This window comes from Watersipora subatra, chromosome 7 (genome assembly GCF_963576615.1).
Source record: "Watersipora subatra chromosome 7, tzWatSuba1.1, whole genome shotgun sequence".
NCBI classification, from domain to species: domain Eukaryota; kingdom Metazoa; phylum Bryozoa; class Gymnolaemata; order Cheilostomatida; family Watersiporidae; genus Watersipora; species Watersipora subatra.
In genome coordinates, this window is record NC_088714.1 from 64,981,388 (window position 1) to 64,998,739 (window position 17,352).

General features: G+C 34.6%; 1 protein-coding gene across 1 annotated transcript; it reads left to right on the top strand.

Moving 5' to 3' along the window:
• Nucleotides 1–3,532: 3,532 nt before the first annotated feature.
• On the top strand, nucleotides 3,533–17,055 carry LOC137400999 (MFS-type transporter SLC18B1-like). The gene is made up of 11 exons (XM_068087340.1): nucleotides 3,533–3,808; nucleotides 5,210–5,283; nucleotides 7,210–7,357; nucleotides 7,805–7,873; nucleotides 8,377–8,464; nucleotides 9,350–9,492; nucleotides 11,754–11,849; nucleotides 14,114–14,223; nucleotides 14,467–14,562; nucleotides 15,332–15,503; nucleotides 16,598–17,055. Exons 1-11 carry the CDS (start codon nucleotides 3,533–3,535, stop codon nucleotides 16,823–16,825), a joined length of 1,500 nt encoding a protein of 499 aa, XP_067943441.1. The 3' UTR covers nucleotides 16,826–17,055.
• Nucleotides 17,056–17,352: the final 297 nt, after the last annotated feature.

A 17,352-nucleotide genomic window follows, 5' to 3' on the forward strand; every position in this document is an offset into this window, starting at 1 on the left:
TGTGCTGACAGAAATAAAACAAACTGCAGGTATATTATCACTGCATAATCTAACCAAATGTTCATGTTCAGTTTTGCCAACTTTAACGACATGAAGTTTAGTGTTAACATTTTAGCAGTATAGCTAACATAAAGGATCTGGACAACAAATGTCTGCGAGCTTGTGAGCGTATGTATGTATGTGTGTGTGCGTGTGTGTGTGTGCATGCGTGTGTGTGTGTGTGTGCGTTTGTGCCTGCGCGCATGCGTGCAAATGTGTGCGTGCGTGTGTGTGCATGCATGCGTGCGTGCGTGCGTGTGTGTGTGTGCGTGTGTGAGCCTGGGTATGTGTGCGTGTGCATGCATGCGTATATGTGCACCTGTGCGCATATGTGCGCATTTGTAGTACCAATAGTTTAGGTAACGCCAATTTCTAGCAACAAATAATTATAAAAAATTGTGAAAGTAAAAGTACAGGTACACTGTCAGTCTATAAGCTAAAAAAATATTTATGTTCAGCTTTACTGATTTTTAGTGACACGCAATTTCATGTTAAGAGTTTCAAGTTTTAGGCTTATTTTACAAGCTCTTCGAGTTTTAAAATATACAGACTCTAGAAGTTTCTCACTATTCATTCTACAAAACCTGTCCAAACCACTGTGGTCAAGTCAACAAAAGTTATACGCAGCACCGAGCTGCAATCCTGGCACACCAACTTTCCCTTCACCACCAACCTTCATCACCATGGTATTACACACCACAGCAGAATACCTTCAGCAATCTCATAGCAGTCCTTACTGCCTTCCCATTTGTGCATGTACATACTAACATTTATATACATGTACATATGTGTACATAAATGAACATACATGTACATACACCCACATGCATGTACATGCACATATATGTTTTTCACATTCATTTACATACATTTACATACATTTACATGCATTTACATGCATTTACATGCATTTACATACATTTACATACATTTACATACATTTACATGCATTTACATGCATTTACATGCATTTACATGCATTTACGTACATTTGCGTACATTTGCGTACATTTGCGTACATTTGCGTACATTTGCGTACATTTGCGTACGTTTGCGTACGTTTGCGTACGTTTGCGTACGTTTGCGTACGTTTGCGTACGTTTGCGTACGTTTGCGTACGTTTGCGTACGTTTGCGTACGTTTGCGTACGTTTGCGTACATGCATGTACATGCATGTACATGCATGTACATGCATGTACATGCATTTATATGCATTTATATGCATTTACATGCATTTACATGCATTTACATGCATTTACATGCATTTACATGCATTTACATGCATTTACATGCATTTACATGCATTTACATGCATTTACATGCATTTACATGCATTTACATGCATTTACATGCATTTACATGCATTTACATGCATTTACATGCATTTACATGCATTTACATGCATTTACATGCATTTACATGCATTTACATGCATTTACATGCATTTACATGCATTTACATGCATTTACATGCATTTACATGCATTTACATGCATTTACATGCATTTACATGCATTTACATGCATTTACATGCATTTACATGCATTTACATGCATTTACATGCATTTACATGCATTTACATGCATTTACATGCATTTACATGCATTTACATGCATTTACATGCATTTACATGCATTTACATGCATTTACATGCATTTACATGCATTTACATGCATTTACATGCATTTATATGCATTTATATGCATTTATATGCATTTATATGCATTTACATGCATGTACATGCATTTACATGCATGTACATGCATTTACATGCATTTACATGCATTTACATGCATTTACATGCATTTACATGCATTTACATGCATTTACATGCATTTACATGCATTTACATGCATTTACATGCATTTACATGCATGTATATGCATGTATATGCATGTACATGCATGTACATGCATTTACATGCATGTACATGCATTTACATGCATTTACATGCATTTACATGCATGTACATGCATGTACATGCATTTACATGCATTTACATGTGTGTAAATACTTGTACATGCATGTACATGCATTTACATGCATTTACATGTGTGTAAATACTTGTACATTCATGTACATACATGTACATTCATGTATGTTTATGTACATTCACATACGTTTATGTACATGCATGTACATGTGCATTAAAGCTTTTATGTTACTAACATGTACTAACATTTATATACATGTACATACGTGTACATACACCAACATGCATTTACATGCACATATATGTTTTTCACATTCATTTACATTTATGTACAGAATTGTACATACATGTAAATACATTTACATACATTTTCATGCGTGTAAATACTTGTACATTCATGTACGTTTGTGTACGCGCATGTACATGTGTGTTAAAGCTTTTACGTTCATGTACATACATGTGCCTGCATGTACGTACATCATCATACATGTACATGCATGCACAAACATGTACATACGAGTACATGGATGTACATACACGTACATGCATGTACATACAAATACATGTTTTTCACATCTTTAAAAACACACAGTTCAGAAACTATTATGTTGCAATGAATATCAAAAACAGCTTTTTCAAAAGTAGATTGTGAAATTGATGACAATTTGCTATGCACACAGCCATTGATGAAATGGGTGAGCATGTTAGCCACATATTGTCAAGTGTCAGTTCCTATCAACGAATCTGAATCAGCCAGTCAGGCTGCTCGTAACTACACGTTAAAGATTCTGTAAGCTTAGTTGATCTAAATAAAAAAGGCCTTCCTAGTTTCGGCCGACGTTTGCATTAACTGCAGTACAATGACCAGTTCTGGCGCACAACGCTAATAAGCATGACCTTTGTCGCATGTCATCCCCATACGCAAGCCAAATCGGTAGCATCGCTGCTATTTGATAGTCTCTTATGCCAAGACTACTACAAGCAGATTTCCTGTCAGCAAAAGCATGACAACTCAGTAGTTCAGCTTACTTGCTCTCCTCACTGAGGCTTCTCATTCTAAAAATCGGAAAAACACCCGTTTATATAGCGAGACCTGTTAGACGGTTCCTCGGCTTTCCTCTGAAAAGCCAGCTTTTCAAAAATTATTGCCTTCCATGAAAACCAGCCTCTGCATTACTAGCTAATCACAAAAAACCTCAGGATATTTACATAATATCCCACAACTACAAAGAGTTAATTAACTTTGAAAAATTTATAAAAAGTGTATGCTAACAAAGATTTTAAAATGCAGATACATTGTCAGTGCACAAAACTAAAATTTTCATGTTTATTTATACTGATTTTCAATGACACGCAGTTTAACGTTAGGATGTTAGTACTACACTATAACTAACTATGATAGCTATAATAAACCTAAAGGAGCTAGCCAACGAGTTAAGCTACATGTTTCTTATTAGTGTTCTATTTCGGGACTCGACAGGTACTCGTAAAGCTTGATACACTTGAATTCTTTTTCTGAATTTCATTTTAAATTCTGCTTGTTATTTTAGGTTGATTAACGATGATGGAATCAAGTGATGATGATGAGACAAAGCTGTTATCTGCTAATAACCCTGACACAAAAGACAACGTATCGGATACAAATTCTACAAAAAACTATGGAATGCTGATATTTTTGGTGTTTCTACAATGTTTGTCAAGAGGGTCAGATACAATGATCTACCCATTCTATCCGGAGGTAGCAAGGGTCGAAGGAGTCACTATGGCTTATATTGGAATCGTCTACTCCGCCTATGACCTTGCAAGATTTATCTCCTCTCCAATCTTTGGTACAATTGTAAGTAAACCTGCTCAAACATGGGACTATATAGTGTGTATTTACTATACAGTAATCAACACATTTTATGAGGGTTGAAAAGAAGATAGTTATCAGGAGAATTACTACTGACAGTATGAAGTGTGTTTTATACTGATTTTGTTGAAATTAACATGTTCCAAGCTTTCAAATTGCGTGTTTAAGATTATAAAAAACTTCATCAATCAATATCATCAATTTCCTATGAGCAAAACAGAAACACGCGTGCAGATGAGAACATAGACTTATGACATACCTAGCTTGGTAGCATTTTAATAAATTTAATTAAGTGAAAAACAAGAGTTATTTACAAAAAATAAAACCGCGGTAACTATTGCTGACTTACCTTGCATGTGTTAAGTTCAGTCTTGGCAAAGCTTTGGGTTGCAATTAGGTTGCAAACTATAAAATAAGAACCTGCAGCCATTTTTTCTACCGACTAGCTTGTAGTAGACCTTAATAACAAAAAGTGGTTTCATGGATGGAAAGAGCTAAGATCAACTTATCTATATAACTGTTTAAGTTTAAGTTTTTATCATGATGACACAACTCTCACATTTTGCTATTTTTTGGACTATTTCTAGATTTCAAGCTAAGGTTAACTTTTTCTGATCATACCTTCCTCGAATGAGGCCATTACAAGACACGCACTCATGTTAAGAATTATCTGTTTTTGTCAAAGTTATTTAGTGAGTTGAAAGTTTCAATAATCATGTTTAATCACCACAGATAGAATATAAATACATTTCTAATAAAGAGAAGGTGAATCCAACAATTGTGCTCCAGCTTATTATATGCCAGTATATCTTGTCACAAATTGTCCGACCATGGCGTAATTAGGTCTTTGTCTAGATTTGAGGTATTTTGTTCTGCCTGGTCTACAAGTTTTTAGTCAAATGTTGTTAGTCATTTTTATTACTTTTTTGTAAGGGAGAAGAATTTGGTGGTGACTAAAAATCTCGTAACCATTTAAGTGTGACTTTCAAAAACATTACGGTAAAAACTTAAGGATCTCAAATCACTTGGGAGATAGCTCAAATCTGAGCGTATTACATTATACCTAGATTTGAGGTCTTCCTATGCATGATGCACTGCATATGCGTAAAGCAGTGAGGAATGCTGTTACTATTTAAGAGTAAATTAAATGAAGTCATTTCTACATTTTATTTGTTGGAGTAAGGTACCTGCCTTTAATGAATGTGAGCTAGCAAGTTGTTAGTTTGATAAATTTTGAATAAACATTAATAATTAAATTTATCACTTTTTAGTAAATTATTTGACCTGTTCATTTTTTGAACTTCAATTAAATACAGACAAAATAAGTGTGGTTTCCACATATACTTGATTCAAAAACTCACTGAGTAAACTCATTTGTTGTTTTAGCTAACAAAATGGCCACCTAAAAGTATGTGTATGGTTGGAACTCTTATATCAGGAAGTAGTCTAATAACCTTTGGGTAAGTTCAAATGCCTGTAAAAACGTTTAAAACCAAACGTTAAAAAAAAAAAGATTTTATCTTTAAAATTTATATTTCCAAAAGCTTCATAAACCTGCAAGTGTTTTGTTACAGGTTGAGTGATTTTTATATGCTTACAGAACATACTTCTTTATACATTTGCGTGTATGTGTAGGTGCACTGAGTGTATATGTGTGAGTGGACTGAGTGTATATGTGTGAGTGTACTGAGTGTATATGTGTGAGTGTACTGAGTGTATATGTGTGAGTGCACTGAGTGTATATGTGTGAGTGCACTGAGTGTATATACATGTATGTGAGTGCACTGAGTGTATATGTGTGAGTGCACTGAGTGTATATGTGTGAATGCACTGAGTGTGTATCTGTGAGTGTACTGAGTGTATATGTGTGAGTGCACTGAGTGTATATGTGAGTGCGCTGAGTGTATATGTGTGAATGCACTGAGTGTGTATCTGTGAGTGTACTGAGTGTATATGTGTGAGTACACTGAGTGTATATGTGAGTGCACTGAGTGTGTATGCGTGTGAGCGCACCGAGTGTATGCGCGTGAGCGCACCGAGTGTATGCGCGTGAGCGCACCGAGTGTATGCGCGTGAGCGCACCGAGTGTATGCGCGTGAGCGCACCGAGTGTATGCGCGTGAGCGCACCGAGTGTATGCGCGTGAGCGCACCGAGTGTATGCGCGTGAGCGCACCGAGTGTATGCGCTTGAGCGCACCGAGTGTATGCGCGTGAGCGCACCGAGTGTATGCGCGTGAGCGCACCGAGTGTATGCGCGTGAGCGCACCGAGTGTATGCGCGTGAGCGCACCGAGTGTATGCGCGTGAGCGCACCGAGTGTATGCGCGTGAGCGCACCGAGTGTATGCGCGTGAGCGCACCGAGTGTATGCGCGTGAGCGCACCGAGTGTATGCGCGTGAGCGCACCGAGTGTATGCGCGTGAGCGCACCGAGTGTATGCGCGTGAGCGCACCGAGTGTATGCGCGTGAGCGCACCGAGTGAATGCGCGTGAGCGCACCGAGTGAATGCGCGTGAGCGCACCGAGTGAATGCGCGTGAGCGCACCGAGTGAATGCGCGTGAGCGCACCGAGTGTATGCGCGTGAGCGCACCGAGTGAATGCGCGTGAGCGCACCGAGTGAATGCGCGTGAGCGCACCGAGTGAATGCGCGTGAGCGCACCGAGTGTATGCGCGTGAGCGCACCGAGTGTATGCGCGTGAGCGCACCGAGTGTATGCGCGTGAGCGCACCGAGTGTATGCGCGTGAGCGCACCGAGTGTATGCGCGTGAGCGCACCGAGTGTATGCGCGTGAGCGCACCGAGTGTATGCGCGTGAGCGCACCGAGTGTATGCGCGTGAGCGCACCGAGTGTATGCGCGTGAGCGCACCGAGTGTATGCGCGTGAGCGTTGTTTCTATTTGATTGTTTGACTTTTATGAATCCGCATGTTTAGCTGATGCATATGGCTGCGATTACTGTTACGGTATACATAAATTTGTCAGTGTAAGTATTTGCAAGGTGAAAGTTTAAGACTATGTGTGTAAAAGTGTAAGAGTGTAAAAACGTAAGTGTTATCAAAAAAATGTGTGATTATTGGTGATTTATTTACACTGTTATGTTTGACCTTTGCTGCAAATAAGCGTCACTCACTTGGCTATTTCCCTATCTGTTCGCTTAAATAAGTTAACCATGCTACATAGATGAATAACTCTGCAGTGATCACCTGTTATTCCAAGTGTGGGCTTCTATAAAGTCCGTAATAACAGCTGAGACAAATTTTACTTCAAATTTGGTTGCAAGCAGTTTTTCAAGCAATAAAACTGGAATCTTTAGGAGTGTTCACATTTTGGTTGAAAGGTTTGGCAATACCTGTGCCATTTGTTAAAAATTGGAAACCATCATTGTTTTAGATATATCGAAGTAATATCAAGTGGTTGGTGCTTCCTTGCCTTATGTACCATACTACGAGTCTTTGCAGGAGCGGGCTCAGCCATGGTAACCATTTCAACTACTAGTATACTACTAAAAGCTTCAGGATTTCAGTCTACCAATATCATAGTATGTATATTGCTAACGCAGCACTTATTTTATACACTTCTGTAACTCAACAATTGATGTAACATAATAGTACAGTAGGCTATCTTGATAATATACTTCTACACTTTTCAGCTTTTAACCATATCAGTGATTCATGTTCAGCAATACATCATGTAGTTTAAAGTGAGATATATAATCAATTACAAGCAATGTTTCTCCTTCGGTTAGCTTGAAAATAGATGCATATTAGATTGGTCAAATACACTTGTTATCCATGTTTTACCTGTTTTAGTTTAGCTCATTAGACTTGATTATTTCAGACAATTTTTAATTAATGAGCATTAAAGACTCTGACAACACCAAAAGAGACTTTTAAGCATTTGTACATCATTCCTGTATATGAGTTAACATTAAAAACAAACTTTTGAATGCTATAACATTTGATTAAATTTTACTTCCTGTTAACAGGGTATAGTAGAAGTAGGGAATGGTTTTGCTTTTGCCTTCGGTACTGCAATAGGTGGCACATTATATGAGGTAAGGCTTATATTCTTATTTGGTAATGTATTGCTTGATATTAAACCTATGAAAGACACATGTAGGTTACAGTATCAAATATTGTAGCAGCTTTCAACACTAGCCAAGTGATCTTGTATTTATAAACACAACTAGAATGTTAACTAGTAACGACCTTGGCATTCTGTGTTTGCAAAGAAATGGACATGTTTATCTTGATAGAAATTTGTCCGTTTTCTTCTGGCAGAGAACTGTCAATTTGAATGGTTAAGATTTCGCGAGGCTAATAAAGCCTTAGATAATCGAGCTCTAATGTTCTTCTACACCCTGTGCTGGTAAACTTTCAGAAAGCCTTGTAAACTTTGAGAATGTCTTTTATGTGATGTTAAGTTGGTTATTAATATAGATAGTAACTTTATATCACATTTCATTATACTGGTTTACACACTCCCAGACTTTAATCATTTATTTAGTATTGATTAGCTATTTGATCATATATTGTTGTCAACTTTCACCTGTCTCAGTTCGTAGGATACGTTACAACATTTTGGATCTCTGGTGGAGCTTTGGTCATCTCAACTCTGTTCACTGCAGTCTTCATTCCAGCGGTTGGTAAGTCTGTGAGGAAGGCAATATTACCAAAGAGAAATGATAAAACTGATAAACTGGTTATATACATTGTGTAACAGTAAAGACAGCATTACCTACATGTACATACTTATTCTAGCAGTATTTATTTTGTCACAAAATACTCGGTGTGTTTTTTTAAAACATTAAAAATCTATTAAGTAAATGTTTTACTTAATTTCTATTTAAGCATATGAACAGTATTTTACATCCTCTTTTTAAGATTTTTTGTTCACTATCTACTTCGTCTAAATAGACCTTTCATCAATTATACATGTAAATGTATACTTGACACTAAACTGCTAGCATCAGAGATGTTATCTGACTTATAGTGACAATAGAAGCAGGTGCTTGATATGCCGAGAGTTATCAATTATTAGCACAAACATGATAGTTACATGTATAGCAACAAATGTTTAAAATATAATTAAATTTTTCATAACATAATTTTGTCCAAGCACTTTAGTCTCTACATTCATTAAGCATGCATTGCAATTCATTCCATGCATCACATTTTGTAGCAAACTCTAGTTCTCTGCTTTGTACAATTTTAAAATTATACACCACTATAAACAGACTGCTTAGTGAAGTGTTTAATTCCCGATAGGTATAAACTGTAACAACAGGTTTCAACAGGTATCACACACTGACAGATGCTATCACACACTAACAGGTAATAGCTGGCACTTAGGCTACTGACAAGTACTAGCAGGTGCTAAAACATACTAATGTGGACTAAAGAAATAACAGGTATTACCCAAGTACTATCAGGGACTGACTAGTGCTAACAGGTAGTAGCAAATACATGTAGTAACAGGTGCTAACAAGTACCAACATATAAACTTCCATAAATCCCAATGCTTATTTCAGTGGAAGAAGAAAAAAGATCCCAGCAAGGATTTTTCCAACTACTGATCATACCAGGATGTGTACTTTTAAGTTTGACTTTGGTCATATCGAGAATGCAGGACACGTGTCGAAACATTGGTCTTACAGAGCTGTACATAGAAGAGGTGAGTATTCCACTGCATGTTAAGACTGACTTAGCTATTTGTTCAATAGTCTTAAAGTCTCTGTACAAAAATGTAGAAAATAGTGAGAACTATCAAGATAGTTGATATTGAGTTCTAGTATATAGGATTACCGCTATATATTACCAATTTAGTGAGTAATAAAAAATTTTGTATTTCTCTGCAAAAATTATTGGTAGAGTTACTTATTAAATGCTTTACATCTCTTTGAGCAAGAGTTAATAAACCTAGGTACAAGTGAAGCTCTACCTTTTTAGCTAAGGTGCAAGTTGTTAACATAGCTTTCTTGAAAATTAATTGCGGCAGATACTAAGAATTTGCAAAATACACAAGTAATTTTAAACTAGCGGTAGTATTTTGACAAGTTATTTTTGAGTTTTTTTGCAGATATGTTAAGATTTAAAGGCAATAGCGAGATAGTATTTATATCTGACTGATTAGCTAAGAATTCTGGAAGTTTTAAAAACCATTTCCTGGTGACATGTTTGTCATTGTTATATAGACAACTCAGAGATGACCTTGATTGATGAACACCACTGATAGTGCCACATGACAGGAACTGTTTATTGAAATAGTTGTGGGGTGCTTTTTGAGCTCACAGGTTAACAGAGTATGTTGTATGCTGTTTCCCTTTGCTTTAGTTTGCCATTTATCTTTACTTTAGTTTGCGGTTTCTCTTTACTTTAGTTTGCCGTTTCTCTTTACTTTAGTTTGCTGTTTCTCTTTACTTTAGCTTGCTGTTTCTCTTTACTTTAGTTTGCCGTTTCTCTTTACTTTAGTTTGCTGTTTCTCTTTACTTTAGTTTGCTGTTTCTCTTTACTTTAGTTTCCTGTTTCTCTTTGCTTTAGTTTGCAGTTTCTCTTTACTTTAGTTAGCTGTTTCTCTTTACTTTAGTTTGCTGTTTCTCTTTACTTTAGTTTGTCGTTTCTCTTTACTTTAGTTTGCCGTTTTTCTTTATTTTAGTATGTTTCCCTTTGCTTTAGTTTGCCATTTCTCTTTACTTAAGTTTGTCGTTTCTCTTTACTTTAGTTTGCTGTTTTTCTTTACTTAAGTTTGTCGTTTCTCTTTACTTTAGTTTGCTGTTTTTCTTTACTTTAGTTTGCTGTTTCTCTTTGCTTTAGTTTGTCGTTTCTCTTTAATTTAGTTTGCTGTTTCTCTCTGCTTTAGTTTGCTGTTTCTCTTTAGTTAATGAAGCAGCTTTTTAGATACCTGTATGCCATTTTAGTTACTAATCATGCTGGAAAGACTAATTCCCGTTACTAAAAGATATAGCAAAAGTATTGAGACATACTTCATAATTATGTTATTCATATGCTTCACTTAAAATTTAATAGTTGCTCAGCAAGGGATCAGCTAGATCGTACAACTCTGAACAATTGAATATAGCAACTATAACTGAATGCTGTCAATTGCAGTGATTTGGTGAGTGGGCGATTACGATTTTGAGGATGACATTCTAGTTCACTATGTAAATATTTTTTTCTGTCAAAACAAACAAAATTACATAGAATGGTTAAGATTTATGCCATAATTATTGGTTTTATTCCTTCATCCAATCTGAACCACGTTTGCCTGCAAATTTCGCCTATACCACTGTCTCATCAATTACTCTAGGAAATCTTTCTAAGCATAAGGCAAGAACAATTGCCGGAATACTACTACTGCAATGTTTGGAATTTTGTAAATGCGAAAAGACACCTGGAAATTTTATACAAACTTACATGTATTAGTACAGCTGATCAAAGAAATTATTAGTCATCGAAATTACTACAATGTTTCCAAAATGTTGTACTGAATGGTTGAGGTGGAAGAATGGCTCACAGCAGCCAATCATTTTTCTCCTTATATAGCGGTGAACAAATGAATGAGCTTTACAATTAAAAGTCAATATATCCGGAGTTGTTGGTTTGATGTAACAGGTTTATTGCCTAAACACTCAAAATACTCAAATTAATTGGTTCAGTGTAGGTATATTACCTACACACATTTTACCTACACACAAAGCCTTAATATTTAAATGCATCAGTCAAAACCTATGAATCACGCAAAGCTTGCAATTAGGGTCTCTTCACATTTATCTTATATGTTTTTAGTAATAGTTATATTAATACTAAACATGTCTAAATATGACTCTATTATTGATGTTTCTATTTGGCTCACATAATTTTATTTTTTCTTAAATAGAATTTCATTAATCATAATAAGTCTGTATATTCTGATCCAAGTTTATCTAATTTTGTCAGCTCGGAAGTAATCCAGATGTACTTGGACTCCTCTACATCTTCTGGTCAGCCTTTTACATCAGTTCTTGTGTCGTAGCCACAAGGCTACTAAATAAGGTGAGACATTTACCTGTTGTAAAGTGTGAAACATATAGAATAACAGTTTACCATCTAACTATTGTATGTGCAGCCAATAATTTGGTCTTATAGAGAGAAATCATAGGAAAGGTATATATACAACTAGCTGTACCACCCGGCGTTGCTCCTGTAATAAAAAAGTATTTGAACAGAAAATCTATTTGTATTTTACATATAACGACATTTGCCATTCTAACTTTCAAACTACATATCATGAGAAAAGTGTTTTGGGTAATTGAAATAAATTAACAGAGAAAATTAAAAAAAGCACCTGTAAAGGTTTTCAAACTTTGTCAAATAACTGTAACTTTCAAACTTCATATCATGAAGAAAATGTTTTGTGCAGGTCAAATAAATTACAAAAAATAAAACAACTATAAAAGAGTTCAGATATAAATGTGAAATAATTAGCAAGTACATGTATCAGCTAAATTAAGTTGGTTTTGCTACGATTACAATAAAGGATTATTCGGCAATAATACAATTAACACGAACTGTGAAACAAAATAAAAATTCTAAACATGTTGAATTAATAATAATAATTCTTGCATAGAACTGTTTGTTTAACCCTTTCATTACCATCCATGTACAAACATACCTATCGGCATACAGCCAGCCATTTTACCGCAAATGGCCGATTTTGCTTCACGATACGTATACAAGTTTTTTCAACTTCAAACTCTATCTAGAACACTTTTGTTATATATTTTATTTTTCTAACATATTAACAAATAGTCTTATGCCAAAAATTCAATGCATCTAAACTTTGTGCAATGCTAAAGCTATGTGAAACTACGATTGCTACGAAGCTAGAACGATCCTCTACAATGATCCTTACTCTTACAAAACTATTACTTTCATCACCATCAGAGTCAGTGTTGCTACTTTGATTATCTGTGTAATCACAAAAATCTGAATTGGCTGTAATGTCATCAATGTAAGCAATTATCTGTTTTGTAACTCAAAAAGTACTTACAAAATTTACACAAAAAATGTTCGTTTTTAATTTGAAAATTCCCAAACAAAAATTTAAAACTGCTTTCTTATTTTAGGCTAATTTTATAGGGAAACCTTCGGACAACACTGTCAATACTATAAATGTCCTAAATATCATTGGTTATACTGTAAACGATTAATAAAATTAAGTTATTATGCAACTACTGGGAAAGTCGCAAAAATGCATCTACGGCAGTTGACCATAGAAAACGCATGAATGCAGCTATGGCAGTGAAAGGATTAAAAATAGTTACTGTTCCACCAGAAGATGTCTATCCAAACTTTGAATATGGCGATACAATTGCCTCTCGATACCGGTACAGATGCAAAAATGATATATCATACTTTGTCTGACCGAAAGGAGAGAGAATGTTGAGGCTTTCTACAGAGACGATATAATTGTCCGCGGGAAAAGAATTGGCCTTGACCCTTAAGAAAAATATTCTATATAATCTACGGTCTATAATAGACCCTAGATTATAGAATACAGACTTTAGAATTAAAACTAAAACTTATAAGCTATAAACTGTAGACTGTAGAATTTGAACTAAAAACTATAGACAACAGAGCATAAACCCTAAACTAAAACTATAGAATATCAAGTGTCCCATATAGACTATTGACTATCACCTGCCAACTGTCGGCTAAACATATAAATTAAGAACTTTAGGAGTTCAAATAGAGCTACAGATAAATAAGTGTAGATTCAACTATCACACAAAGAAAACCAACTACAGCTTGGAGAATACTGGTGGTAGATTATAGATGATAGACTACCCACTTGAGACTGTATATAGCAGATGGTGAACTATAGACTATAGACTACAAATTACAAATGATAAACAATAGATTATGAATTGTATAAACCTTAAACAACATCTGGCGGGTGAGAGATGACGAATGGTGGATGACAGATGGCCGACCCCAGACTATGGACACTGCATGGCACATGGTCTAGTTACTTGTATGAAGTGGTTATTTTAAATCATTTTGTTTTTGTTGATATTTTGAAGATTTTATCATTGTACAATACAAGTTTTTCAAACTAAACAATAGATTAGGCTATTGCGTTACATAAAGGTATTTTGTATAACAGAGTGTAAATATTGCGAAAAACAAAAAACTTGTCTTAACTGTCTATTGCTGGGTAGTTTCATCTTATCTATGTAGAACATATTACAAAAATATGTACCTTAATTTTTAACATGAATCTTTTTATATGTGTACACTATTGGTTTGTTATACAGTTTTCACAGAGCAACTATCTTGCTTTGATCATTGGCTGGATTTGGTCTGCTGTCACTGCTCTACTAGTGTGTCCTTCACCTTTGTTTGACTTCATATTTCGCGGCAAAAAGTAAGTGAACATGATATCTACTTGAACCATTTCTAGATTAATTTTTAAAAAGTTTGCTCAAAAGAATTTGCTAATGTAATAATATTTTTGGATTTTTAAACATTGACCATTATATTTAAAAAAATTTATATATAAATTACTATTTGTCACTCTTGCTTCTCATAGATACTATAGTACACTTTAATGGAGCATATAATTGTCGATTCCTGTGTTGCCTGTGCGCTTATCTTTGTTTCATTACAGGTACTTTTGGCTCACCACTATTGATATGGCATTTGCGTACATTCCATCTTCTATTATCTACATAACACCTTTTCAGGCAGCTTTAAATCTTGCTGAGTAAGTACATGCATTATCTATCTCTGTTACAGTAAAGATGTTTATAGTGGTCACTAAATAAAGAAGCGACGCGATTGGCGGCAAATGTAGAGCACTATTTTGCCACAGTTAGGAAATTTAGTGCAACATAGTGTTGCAGCTGTTGTAGATGCAAGTCATCACAGAAGTGAAATCAGTTATAGATGCTAAATTATTTATTTTGGGTTGACATCGACTGGGAAATTACTTTTTTTGATGAGACATCACTGCAACACAACTAGTCCCGCACCAACACATTGTTACCTCTTATTATAAGTATGAGCCACAGCAGTCATACATCTGACTATAAATGTAAGACAGTCTAGTGTTACAATGTTAATACAGTAAGATACTTGTAAGGTATGATCTTGATGTTCATCTCTATTCTGATGTTTGGCACTTTGTCTGATCTACTGTATAGCATATACTGGTTGTTATGACCTTATGAAAAGTTGATAAAGTGATAGCTAACTTGATAAAACTGAGTATTACTTTTAGAACTAAATATATTGTTTATAATAATATGGAAAATATAGTTTGCAACTTAATTTTCAAAGTTTACTAATGGAAATATTTACACTTGACTGTTTGCTCATTTTTATTTGTTTTAAAGTTGTTTACTAACCTTGAGTGTCATATTCAACTATAATCAGAAACATCTCTCATGGCATTCATATGTGACAAAAGGGCAGTTGTATTTGAGATGTTTTCTGAGCTTCTGGTTATTATATATTTTTATTATATGTTTCAGAGTAAATGGATATAAAAGGAATAGCCTGCACACCTATGGAATGGTAACAGGTCTCGTAAACAGTGCAATGTCGCTTGGTTCCACAGTTGGACCTGTTGTATCAGGAATTATTATCGAGGATAAAGGCTTTGGATGGACCACAACTTATCTAGCTTTTGCCAACTTCATATTGGTTAGTCGCTTACAGCTCTATGGCTAGTTTTGTTCGCAGGATATGTATTTGGTGTTTTGACAGTGAAAACATAAAATATAATTTTTTCTTATATATTCAGTCATAGGTTTGTTTTTGCTCTCATAGGTATAGTTGGATTTTCAGCTCATTCAAAATTTCTACTCAGACTGCGTTATTTCATCAAAGTGCCTTTTTGAACTATCTTGACCACTAGTCTATGTGTTTTACTAGCTTTCTAAAAGGTTGTAACTCATGTCTCAAATTGGCGTAATGTTAAAGAGAGACATCCTGTAAGCTTATGAGCATCCCTTTCAAGTTCACATTAAATAGCAAGTAATAATTCTGATGTAAAGATATTAAACCGTTAAAATCATTAAATATTATTACTTATCTTCAAGTAAATATGATTATTATATAAATTGTATCCTGCATTAGAGGGTTTTAATTATTTTAGTTCAGCTGTTTCTGTTTCGTTCGTTGCATACATAAATATTATAAAATCAAATAAAAGTTATGATAGTCTGTACTAAATGAACTGACTGTCTTTAGTCTATCTTTACGCTATTTAATTATGCTGATTTATAATTTGTCTAATTAACATGTAGCCGTCTTTTATTAGTCTATTGCGATGTTAAATTTGTTCCTGCATAAAAACCTTGTTAGAAAAGATGAGTTTAAGCAAGTGCATTTATGCTACAACTAACCTAATGTGTTATCATGAATATCAATCATATGATATATTCATGTGGAGAATATAAAGGTTCATAACAGTATATTTCAAGTATGCAGTCTTTAATTGTAGATTACTTTTTACTATAAAAGTAATGATATAAGCAGTAAAGATTGCAAACTTTATGTAAAATTTTAAAATACTGCTTTGTCTTTGAATATATATTTGCTTTACCACAAAAGAAATATTCTTAAAATCTCATTTACAACCTTTCAAGGTAGTTTATAGTATTTACTAACAGCTTTTACATTAACTCTGATTTAACATACTTAGTACCATCCAGTGTCATAAACATATCAAAGGTTTTTAGTTATACTGCTTTGGAATCTGTTCAAGCTTTTTGTTTTATCTTTTCTATTTGCAGGCACTATTAATTGGATGCTACTCTATTTATATGAGAGTCACGGGTCAGCCAACAGAAGTAGTAGAGTATCAAGATAATGAAGAAGTCAAGGAAGAAGCTGTGTACGATACAGAGAAAGTAGACAATGTAAGAGAGGTTAATGAGAAGATAATAGAGAAATACTTGAAACATGAAGACTTGACTAAAGTTTATCTTCAGCAACCAGCCTCAGACTCTAGTACTAAATGATGTAGAGTTGACTTGATGGAGTTGAGTTTGTGATGTCTTACACACATAAAATTAGAGATATACCACTCATCTCTGAATTTATTCTATTTAGTTGAGTCTGGGTTGAATACTTATTTTGGTTACTTGTGTTAGACAGATTTTATTTTTATGCATTTGTTTACATCGGAGACCATCTTTTTCTATGTAGTTATCAATATGTTCTAATAATAGCTATACTTCATTTTTAGCAAGTCTGTCAGCATTTCATGTTGAATAGTTACTGGTCACACATGTCATACATGCCATGTCATATGTGCCCATGTTTAAATTGGAAACCATATCAATGTGTAAGTTAGTAAGCTGTGCACAGCAACTAAATAAGCAGACAACAATAAAAATAGTTTATGGAAAACAAAAAATTATTATTATTACCATAATTACTATAATAATGAAAAAAGAGTAAAAATAATTTTGGCTTTCTTTTAACTATGCTAAAATTTATGTAGTCCTAAATTTTTAAAAAGAAAGCTTCATTTTCGTTACCCGTA

Bases quoted from the DNA above. Each gene is read 5' to 3' on its own strand.
- LOC137400999 (XM_068087340.1), top strand. From the start codon at position 3,533: ATGATGGAATCAAGTGATGATGATGAGACAAAGCTGTTATCTGCTAAT. The intron at 5,284-7,209 runs GTAAGTTCAAAT...TCATTGTTTTAG, and splicing joins AGTAGTCTAATAACCTTTGG to ATATATCGAAGTAATATCAA. The intron at 15,504-16,597 runs GTTAGTCGCTTA...TTCTATTTGCAG, and splicing joins CTTTTGCCAACTTCATATTG to GCACTATTAATTGGATGCTA.